Consider the following 12,042-nt stretch of genomic DNA (forward strand, 5'->3'; position numbering starts at 1 on the left):
CAATCTTGGCAAAAACTTGTGTGAGACGGTCTCACGAGTCTTATTTGTGAGACAGATCTCTTATTTGAATTATCCACGAAAAAGTATTGTTTTTTATGCAAAGAGTATTACTTTTTATTGTGAATATGGGTAGGGTTGACCCGTCTCACAGATTAAGATCCATGAGACGGTCTCACATGAGACCCACTCTACAATCTTTATCCTTAACCTCCACATACATAATATAATATAATAATTTAAAAGTAGTACTATTCAGTTGAGGGAATATCCAATTTTTGAAGTACGTATTCATTTTTAGAGAAAACTCATTGGTGCATTACGAGTGTGTTGTTTTTTTCATGCCGTGAGAATTTGTAACTGCTATATATCGAAGCATATGTCGTAAACTTTCGAACTAACGACATAACTTGCAAATCACGTTAGTCAGATATATATATTTATGAGTTAAGTCCGATCAGTTCAAATCATGATCATCAAAACTTAAGTCCAATTTTTATTTATTTTTTGACAATTCAAAAGAAAATAAATTTATTCGAGTACATAAAAAAATGGAAGTTCAAAGAGTCAAGCATGTATTAAGGCATAGTTTGATATATGGTATAAGGGAGTGATTGATAAATAATCATCGTTATTCTACGTTTGGTACTTTTTAAAAAACCCATGATAATATCATGAGTCCTTCATAAATAATTTTTTAGAGGGATGAAATGTATCTTCTATTAGATGTGATAATTTTAATTTAATGATAAAATATACTACAAATGACTTAATTATCCTCAATTTATAAATGATTTTTATAATTATATGTTAGTAGGTAGAAATTAAAATCAAATAAATATTTTTATTTATTTTTATATATTATATAATATGATAATTATATAAATGATTTCGAGATAATTATATTAATAATTTTTATAAATATCAATAAAACTATTAGTATCACTTGATTAACCTTAAAATTTTATATTTGACTTGACTCACAAAATCAAGAGCTCAATTATCATATTATATAATATATAAATTAGGTAAAAAATAAATAAATCATACAAGCACTATCGGCGCATGAATAGATAAAAAATATGACCTCAAGCTAGTAACAACTTTGAAATTATAAAATTTATTACGATAAGGTTAATTTTGTCTTTACAATATAATATATAAATTTAATCACTCTTATTAAAATCATACCAAACATTAAATATAATATCCTACATCTTATTTATCTTTATATTATTTATCACATGTTTATCTTATCATGTGTACCAAACTATGCTTAAAATACAATCAATAACATTAAATATTCATTTATTAAAAAGTCAAAATTCATAATTTATTGAACCGTAAGCAAGATTGACATCAAATGGTGATATGAAACACAACTGGCTCCACTCCCACGTGCTCCATTAGCTGGTGAAAGGTTCCAAAATTTGCATGCATGCAAGTCCCACTCGTCAGAAATAAATTCCTTAAATTCAGAATTAAATGGTTTTCAAATAAATGAAAATTTATTATATTCACGAATAATCAATTGGCATTAAATGGTCAACAAAAGAAAATTCTCGTAAATTTCCAAAATCCTTGTATATATAATCTTTCATACATGACGTGTTTAAATTCATGCTACAATTAAATCTTTTCAAGTTTCTAAAAATTCGTAGAAATTTATGTTATCGAAAATGCATGTGATACATAAAAAAATAAAATAAAATAAAATGCTCGACACCGATTAGATGCTCCTCATGTTTTAGCTTTTTATAATTTAAAAAAAAAATAATTTTAGTATTTTCAAGAAAAATTACCGTGTGCTACTTGCTAGCTTGCAAGTTGAAACCAAGCAAAAAGGAAACAAAATTATTGCAAAATAAAGTCCCTCTTTATCATTTCATCCATTTCTCAGTGCTTTCTGCGTTATTTACACTTTAGAAAAAACCAAGATGACACATTTCATCTTCTTAAGATATCCAAACTCCAAATTGTTCTGATGATTTCGTGTGTTTTAGGCTGATTTTCTAGTTGAATTTCTCATCTTCCCACCTAACATGCCAGTATTGAGCTTGTTTTTCTGTGAAAATGGAACATCAATGGGTGTTGTCAACCATCATTTTCCTGGTATCTTCACCATTTTCAATGGCACAACTATCTTCAACTGAAACCAGAATCCTCTTCCAAATTCAATGGTTTCTTGAATATCCACCAGCACTTGAACAATGGAACAAATGGACAAACTTTTGTACGTTGCCACCAAATCCTTCTCTTACACTTGTCTGTTCAAGTAATCACATCACTGAACTGATCATTGTAGGAAACAAAAGCTCTGCTTCCAGGAATCCGAAATCTCAGCTTCAGATTTTGCAGTTTCTGAGCAGACTCTTTCTGATAAGTTCTCACTTGAATCATTCTTCACTGTCTTAACCAAGCTTTCGAGTTTGCAGAAGCTGTCATTGGTTTCTTTAGGATTATGGGGGCGGTTACCAGCAAAAATCAACAGGCTTCGATCCCTTGAAGTGCTGAATGTTAGCTCAAACTTCATATATGGAGACATCCCTCCATCAGTATCAAGTTACCAGAGTTTAAAAAGCCTTGTATTAAGTAACAATTTGCTCAATGGGAGCGTTCCAAATCTAAGTGCTCTGTCGGTGCTTGAAGAGCTGGATTTGAGTAGCAATTTTTTGGGGCCTAAATTTCCATCTTTAGGCAACAATCTTGTATCTGTTCTGATTGGGAACAATTCATTGAAATCTGAAATTCCACCAGATTTCAAAAAAATGAATAGGCTTCAAGTTCTTGATTTGTCATTCAATAACCTCTTTGGACCAATCCCTTTGTTCCTTTTTTCGATGCCTTCAATTCAGTACATCAGTCTGGCTAAAAATCAGTTATGTGGGGCACTTTCAGCAGATGTTTCATGCAATATCAATCTTAGTTATGTGGACATTTCAAATAACCTCTTAACTGGGAGATTACTTTCTTGTCTAGCATCAAATCTAGGAAACAGGACATTTATTACTCTATGGAATTGTCTGTCAAACACAACCTCAGTCTATCAGAGACCTACTTCTTTCTGCCAAAAAGAAGATGCATTAGCTGTTAATCCTTCGGCAACAATCCAGAAAGAGCAACCTACGATGAAACTTGGCGTTGTGCTTGGTATCATCGGGGGCATTGTCGCAGTTTTAGGTGTCTTGGGGTTCTTGATTTTGGCAATCCTAAAAAGAGCTCCAAGAAAAAGAGGCAGTGAGTACAAGTATGACAACGTTGTGATCCAGAAAACGTCCGCTTCCGGATCTTCGACCGGAAGTAAGTTCCCAATCCCTTTTTTCTCTTCAGCATCTAGAAATGGTTAGAAAGTACTTATGTCAAAGGAGTAATGGGATGACATATTGTTTATATTTATCATGTTCTCGCATATCAAAGAAAGATTCAAGTACATGCCTAAAATTAAATATTCAAAGTTGTATATATATTTTTGTGGGGTAGCGGGTTATAAACGCCTAAAATAACATACAAGATCAGTTTATTTAAATATAAAGGAGAGTGTGAACCGGTGCTTTGAAATAGTAATGGTTATCATGATATAAAATTAAATTCTACTCTTTAAAATATCTGAGTTCATGGGAGTAGCAACTTAATACAAGTTGATAGTCATCCATGAACTTGAATCAAGACTTTTTCATCGCATGTCATCAGGACGTATACCGCAGACAGATCAAATGGCATTGCCAGGACTGCCACCATATCATGTGTTCACGCTAGAGGAAATTAAAGATGCAACCAACAATTTCGATACAATTAATCTTGTGGGAGAAGGATCACAGGATCAGGTGAAGAAGCTATTTTCTCGTGTGTGTGTGTGTGTGTGTTTAATGTAAGTGAATGAGTAAGCTTGGGTAAAAATTCGACTCGTCTTTTTTATTGATTTTCAACAGAGATACAAAGGTAGACTTAGAGATGGATCACCAATCTTAGTGAAGTGTATTAAGCTAAAACAGAAGCATTCACCACAAGCTCTGGAGCACCACATGGAAGTTGTATCGAAGCTGAGGCACAGGCATTTAGTCAGTGTTCTCGGGCACAGCATTGCCACGCACCAAGACCATCCAAGCACGACTTGCGCAGTCCATATCGTGCTTGAAAATATAGCCAACGGGTCGTTGAGGGATCACCTAACTGGTACACAACTTTTAAAACTGATATTTTGAAATGCTGAGGAACACTTATTTCACATTTGGCAGATTGGAGAAAAAGGGAAGTTCTGAAATGGCCACAGAGAATGGCAATCACTATGGGTATTGCCAGGGGGATTCAATACCTGCATACAGGAGGAGTTCAAGGGAACGACCTGAAAATCGAAAACATACTCTTAGATGGAAGTCTCACTCCGAAAATAAGCAGCTATAAATTAACACTTCCATCTAAGGTAATCAATTTATGTGGTTAAAATGATATATTATATGTTTATATAATATATCTATATCTATATATAGGCCAACAAGTGAAAGTAAGCCAAAAAGTTCTTGATGGCTCATTTTAACCAATGAAACTGCAGGTTGGTGTGGAAAACTCACTTCATAGCCAGGACACCTTAAACCGGTTAAGCTTTCTCATCCTTTCTAAGTCTCATTTTCCTGCATATTTCCTCTGCTTTTCGACATTGTCGTTATGAATTGACATGATGATTCAAACGATTGAACATTAGTCCATACTTTTCGTTTTCATTCTCAAGATAGTTTCATGTCGCATCTTGAAACAAATAAAAGAGTTGAGACAAAGCAAGCACAATATGATAATCTCACGCGATGCTCCGAATCTAGCAGTGAAGATCCAGAAAAGGAAGACATTTATCGACTGGGAGTTATCCTAACCGAAGTTATCATTGGTAGACCAATACAATCTCAGAGTGAATCCGATGACCTTAAGTATCAGGTAGTGCAACTACCCTACGCAATAAGGCTGAATTTTCCAATTTCCCACAAGGATTATTGAACTTCGGCTTGTTGATTCATATACAGCTAGAGAGGAGCTTGGCAGAATCACCATCAAAACTACGAGACTTAGTTGATCCCTCTATGTATGGAACTTTTGCATATGAATCCTTGAAAACGTTTGCCCAGATCACTGTAAACTGCCTATGCAAAGATCCAATAGGGCGACCTACGGTTGAGGACGTTCTTTGGCATCTGCAGTACTCAGCTCAAGTTCAAGAGGGTTGGACAAAGAGTGGAAACCTCAGTGGAAATATTAGTGGTAACCTTGATACAAAGTTGTAAAGCTCCATGCCAATAATATTCTGTGTGAGAACCCAAATTTTTGGGCACATAATTAATTAAATATAGACATGTATAAGAATTTATTTTCGAGTTATAATAAATTTGAAAATATAAATAATACATGGAAATCGAAATCCAGTGCAAGACACACAGTAAATTAATACTGGATATCCACCTAATTGGAAATATTATATTGTATATAAGGAAGTTTTCTCAATAAGGAAGCTAGCAAATTTGCAATACAGTCCAGATACATCACGAACCTGTACAAGAAAGCAGTCTACGTTCATCCGAGAGAGATTAGTGCAATCACCCATTTGATTAGCCATCAGCGTCATTCGTGGAGCGACTTCAGAGCTTACCTTGTAAGCTGATTTTCCGTGCCTATAAATAGGAGGACTCTTCATTCAGAACTTGCACTCCCAAATCTCGAAATCCTCTCTAGCATCACCGTATTTTCGAAGCTTTCATCCTCAAGTAGCGAAGCTCTGCCGCAATCTCACCATTCACGTTTCCTTGAGCAGTCAGAATACGGTAAGTGGGCTTTTGCTATGTATTTCTTTGTACCTTAAACTTTGTATAAGTATTTCATGACATGCGTCTATGTGTACCAAATCATTTTCGAAAAATGCTATTATATATTTTATAAAATCTCGATCGATGTACGATATGTTCTTCTATTTCCGGTGTTCTTTGATTCTGCTGAGTTCATTCAAAAATTCCGATAAATGTTGTTTGATACATCTGATTTTGTGGTGCACTGTTATGATTCGAGTGGGATATGGAACGACGATTGTAAATTATATATGGCCCCCATCAGTGGGTATAAAACTGTGTTTCGGCCCTCATCAGTGGGTATAAAACTGTGTTCCGGCCCCCATCAGTGGGTATAAAACTGTGTTTCGGCCCTCATCAGTGGGTATAAAACTGTGAAACTGTGTTCCGGCCCCCATCAGTGGGTATAAAACTGTGTTTCGGCCCTCATCAGTGGGTATAAAACTGTGTTTCGGCCCCCATCAGTGGGTATAAAACTGTGTTTTGGCCTCACCCCTTAGAGGACTAACATATTGGGGACAATTTGACCATGGATAACGAGATGAATAACAGTGTTTTCATTTGTTCTGATTCGTTCTGTTCTGAATTGTCTGATAATCTCTGTTTCGCATTTCAATTCCGATTCTGATATGAGATACTACGTTTTGAAAAAAATCAGTTGCAATATGGGTTTTAAATTATATTTATATGTATTTGTGGTAATCGATCGGCCCCCACTTGCTGAGTGTTTCCCAAACACTCACCCCTTACATTTCTCCCCAGATGAGAACGGAGATCAAGTAGACAAGGATGAATAAGACGTGTTTTGGAGTTGGAGATGAAGTTTCGAGATATGAAGATTTCTCACTTATGTTCTTCCTAAGTTTCGATTCAAGTTGTATATCGCTTCCGCACATTTTATTTCGTTTTGGAATTTATCACTGTAAGACAAGATTATTTTGAGTTAATTATGAAATAGACTGGTTTTGGTTTATACTGAACTACGAGGCTTGTTGTTTGGCGATTATGTGATTGTTGAACAACGCCGGTGTCGACTAACCCCGGTCTCGGGGCGTGACATTTAAGTGGTATCAGAGCCGCCAGGTTCATAATCCGGTTGGGGAAGAAAATTATTCGGGAAAAAAAAATCGGTGGAATTTTAAAAATCGGCCAATGCAGTCCCATTCGGAACGACCAACGAGTAATATCACAACTTGTTGCGAGGCATAGTCTGAAAACACGAAACTCCTTTATTTAGATATTCGAAATTGCGTTTTTGTTATTTTAGGAAAGTTTCGTAGAACTCATAACATTTCGTAGAAAACTCAGAATTTAATTCCGTCAACTGTTCTAGATTCCTCTCAACGTATTATTTTTATCCATGGGTCAATGTCCAAACTTTATACTTTTGGAAACTTTCTCGAAAAATCCCGTTCAACGTGTTTCTTGAACTACTTGTCGAAATTTTATGGAATTGTATTATGAGAACAATTAGTATTTGTATTTATTTTTGGGAATATACCTATAAGAGATAAGTTGACTGAAATTTCTAATTTAAGATAAAAGATTTGACTCGGGGATGATAAGTTATTTATGGAAACTAATATGAGAAAAGTTGATATAAAAACTATATCACAAGTTTTGGGTATTCCAATAGAGAAGTTGATTTTGTAGTAACAATTAACTGTGTGGGTATTAAGTTTGGGTTATTAAGAATGTTAAGCGCTAACTTTAAATATGTAGGACCTTCAACCTTGGAATATCTTGTGAGACAATATCTCCAGGTTAAAGAATTTATATTATTTTGGGATAACAAGTAGGCTATGACCTTACGTAAATAAAATAAGTTATGAGATATTGATGGGTATCAAGGAAAGTATAGTACAATAAGTTTTGACTTTTATGGTACTAAGAATGATTCAAAGGGAATGACATTTAATGAACTCCTTTGTATTAGAGTGTGATAGGCTCATGATCTTGATAAAAGTAAGATTTAGTAAAAGAATAATTATTTGAGGTAACGACTATGTTATAATTTCGGATTTTAAGCTATAGATCGATATTGAGTTAAGTTTCAATATTCTATATGGGTTTTAATTTTGTGATAGTAATCGGGATAACTTCAAGATAAGATTAAATAAGCATCAATCGCATATATTGAGTGCCGACTTGATTCAACTCACTTCGATAGATTTCGACGCCATCTTAAGGATGAACTGATTATCTAAGAGCCATGCAATAGTAGATTGCCAGAGTAAGAATGTCAAACTCTGAACCCCGAACCAAGAAGAAATCAAGTACCATGGCAACGCCAAGGAACGGAAATACATTTTTTTCTGTTTCCCAGACTTGGAAAGCCATAATATCGGACGAAGAAATTTACCTAGCAATGGTAAACAAAGTGCAAGAGTAGATGAGCTGAAATTGGAAGATATTCTAGTAATACGAAAATTTTCGGGCGTTTTTCCAGAAAGGCTTCTTGGAATGGTCTTGGATGGTGAAGTAGATTTCGAGTAAATTCGGTACTTGATGATGCACCAATCTCCAATGCACTGTACCGAATGGCTCCAGATGAACTCAAAGAGCTAAAAGAACGAGTCTAAGAGTTGTTAGACAAAAAGCATATTATGTCAAGTGCATCTCATTGGGGAGCTGCAGTCCTATTTGTATGGAAGAAAGATGAAAGTATGAGATTGTGTATAGATTATAGAGAACTCTATAATATCGCAATCAGGAATAAGTATCTTCTTCCAATAATATACGGTCTTGTCGATCAACGTAAAGGAGTTACAATCTTCTCTAAGCTTGACCTGAGGACATGCTATCATCAGCTAAAGGTCAGAGCAGAAGACACCTCAATGTCAGCATTCAGAATAAGGTCATGTGAGATCGAAATCAGGAATATCAGTGGAACTAAGAAATTAGAGGCAAATCTAGATTAGCCGAAACATAAGAATGGAACCGAAATTAGAGGCTTCTTTAGATTACCAGGCTATTAGCGGAAATTCGTCGAGGGCTTCTCTTCAGTAGTCGTATCACTGATGAGACTCGCACAAAAGAACTATGAATTCAACTGAAGAGAGAGATGTTAAAGAGCTTTCAAACATTAAAGGAGAAGCTAGCATCTACACCAATGTTGGTATTATCTACTGAGGACAAGGATCAAAGGAAGATGTCAGAGGAGTACTCATGGAAGAGAGGCTAGTCAACTAAAGCCACAGGAGCAAAACTACCATACTCACGATCTCGAGTTGGCAGCAGTGATCTTTGCTTTGAAAATTTGGAGACACTATCTCTACGATGTCAAGTGTGAAATATTCACTCACTGACCACCAAGTCTCAAATATTTGTTCATTCAAAAAGAATTAAAAATGAGACAAAGACGGTTGATAGAGTTACTCAAGGACTGTGACTTGACAATAAGCTACCACGCCAACAAAGCAAATAAGGTAGCCGATCCTTTGATTCAAACATGGGTAAGATAACATAACATCATTCTCCGCGCAACCATGCCTTCGGGAAGCAGTCAAGTTAAATCAGAGTCGAGACACGACACTAGAGAAGTTCAAAGAACAAGCCAAGAAAATAAAGTCATCAGATTTTCAAGTGGACCCAGACGGAATCCTAGGGATGAGAGGACGATTATGTGTGCCAGATATCAACAATCTTCGATAAGAAGTGATGTAAGAGGCACATAAGTCAATATTCCCGACCCACCCAGGTAGTACAAAGATGTACAGAGATTTGAAAGTAAGTTTCTAGTGAAGCATAATGAAAAGAGATGTCACCGAGTTTATATCTAAGTGACAAGTATGCCAACAAGTAAAGTGTCGTTCATCACTGAGCATGGAAGAAATAGAGGAGACAGTCATAACTAGGCTAGAACTAATCCAAGAGATAATGAAAAAATGGTCATCATCAAAGATAGACACAAGGTTGCATAAGACCAGCAAAAGAGTTAGTCTGATCTTAAAAGGAGACCAATGGAATTCACATGGGGTGAAAAAGCTTATATAAGGGAATCATTAGATTCAGTAAAGCTGAAAAAGTGAAACCTCGGTACGCAGGACTATTCAAAATTCTGGAGAGATTGGCACATTGTCTTACAGAATAGCATTGCCATCAGATATATCTAGAATCCACAATATATTTCACAAGTCCAAAATAAGGAAATACACCTCGAACCAAAGCCATGTTATGGAAATTGAACCGCTAATGATCAAAGGTAACATGGGGGAAGAGCTGAAATATGAAGATGTCTATATTCATATTGTGGACACCAAGGACCAAGTACTAAGACGACGTATCATTCCCTACGTCAAGGTGCAATAGTCAAAACACACAGAACGAGAAAACTACTTGGGAGTTTGAAGAGAAAATGCGCAAGCAATATCCTTACCTTTTTGAAAGTCAAACCGACTCAAGTTTCGAGGACGAAACTTCTAATAAGAAGGGAGGGATGTGAGAACCCAAATTTTTGGGCACATAATTAATTAAATATAGACATGTATAAGAATTTATTTTCGAGTTATAATAAATTTGAAAATATAAATAATACATGAAAATCGAAATCCAGTGCAAGATACACAGTAAATTAATACTGGATATCCACCTAATTGGAAATATTATATTGTATATAAGGAAGTTTTCTCAATAAGGAAGCTAGCAAATTTGCAATACAGTCCAGATACATCACGAACCTGTACAAGAAAGCAGTCTACGTTCATCCGAGAGAGATTAGTGCAATCACCCATTTGATTAGCCATCAGCGTCATTCGTGGAGCGACTTCAGAGCTTACCTTGTAAGCTGATTTTCCGTGCCTATAAATAGGAGGACTCTTCATTCAGAACTTGCACTCCCAAATCTCGAAATCCTCTCTAGCATCACCGTATTTTCGAAGCTTTCATCCTCAAGTAGCGAAGCTCTGCCGCAATCTCACCATTCACGTTTCCTTGAGCAGTCAGAATACGGTAAGTGGGCTTTTGCTATGTATTTCTTTGTACCTTAAACTTTGTATAAGTATTTCATGACATGCGTCTATGTGTGCCAAATCATTTTCGAAAAATGCTATTATATATTTTATAAAATCTCGATCGATGTACGATATGTTCTTCTATTTCCGGTGTTCTTTGATTCTGCTGAGTTCATTCAAAAATTCCGATAAATGTTGTTTGATACATCTGATTTTGTGGTGCACTGTTATGATTCGAGTGGGATATGGAACGACGATTGTAAATTATATATGGCCCCCATCAGTGGGTATAAAACTGTGTTTCGGCCCTCATCAGTGGGTATAAAACTGTGTTCCGGCCCCCATCAGTGGGTATAAAACTGTGTTTCGGCCCTCATCAGTGGGTATAAAACTGTGTTTCGGCCCCCATCAGTGGGTATAAAACTGTGTTTTGGCCTCACCCCTTAGAGGACTAACATATTGGGGACAATTTGACCATGGATAACGAGATGAATAACAGTGTTTTCATTTGTTCTGATTCGTTCTGTTCTGAATTGTCTGATAATCTCTGTTTCGCATTTCAATTCCGATTCTGATCTGATATGAGATACTACGTTTTGAAAAAAATCAGTTGCAATATGGGTTTTAAATTATATTTATATGTATTTGTGGTAATCGATCGGCCCCCACTTGCTGAGTGTTTCCCAAACACTCACCCCTTACATTTCTCCCCAGATGAGAACGAAGATCAAGTAGACAAGGATGAATAAGACGTGTTTTGGAGTTAGAGATGAAGTTTCGAGATATGAAGATTTCTCACTTATGTTCTTCCTAAGTTTCGATTCAAGTTGTATATCGCTTCCGCACATTTTATTTCGTTTTGGAATTTATCACTGTAAGACAAGATTATTTTGAGTTAATTATGAAATAGACTGGTTTTGGTTTATACTGAACTACGAGGCTTGTTGTTTGGCGATTATGTGATTGTTGAACAACGCCGGTGTCGACTAACCCCGGTCTCGGGGCGTGACATTCTGTTGTAATAATTCTTCCATTTTCCTGCGTACACAATCGATGGTGGCGCACCATCAAGTTCTTGATCTCCAAGAGCAACGTAATTAATCATGCAACAGCATTCTTCTCCATTTCAGTTCAAAACCATCTTGGACTTCATATGCTGCTGCATTCGTTGCTCTAGTATTTGATGTATATTGAATATGTTAAATTAAGATCTATTGGGTAATTTATTATTTCCACCAGTTAGGCCAATATTGACATTTCTTAGGTTA

The 12,042-nt window shown here is 35.8% G+C and overlaps 1 protein-coding gene across 1 annotated transcript; it reads left to right on the plus strand.

Moving 5' to 3' along the window:
• Positions 1-1,893: 1,893 nt before the first annotated feature.
• Positions 1,894-12,002, plus strand: LOC140833813 (probable LRR receptor-like serine/threonine-protein kinase At1g14390). The gene is given in 9 exon segments (XM_073198243.1): positions 1,894-2,332; positions 2,335-3,297; positions 3,688-3,821; positions 3,927-4,170; positions 4,233-4,417; positions 4,547-4,590; positions 4,812-4,923; positions 5,010-5,284; positions 11,785-12,002. Coding segments are annotated over 8 exon segments (2,202 nt in total). The 5' UTR covers positions 1,894-2,070; the 3' UTR covers positions 5,268-5,284; positions 11,785-12,002.
• The last annotated feature ends 40 nt before the right edge of the window (positions 12,003-12,042 follow it).

Source organism: Primulina eburnea, chromosome 6, assembly GCF_022965805.1.
Source record: "Primulina eburnea isolate SZY01 chromosome 6, ASM2296580v1, whole genome shotgun sequence".
NCBI classification, from domain to species: Eukaryota; Viridiplantae; Streptophyta; class Magnoliopsida; order Lamiales; family Gesneriaceae; genus Primulina; species Primulina eburnea.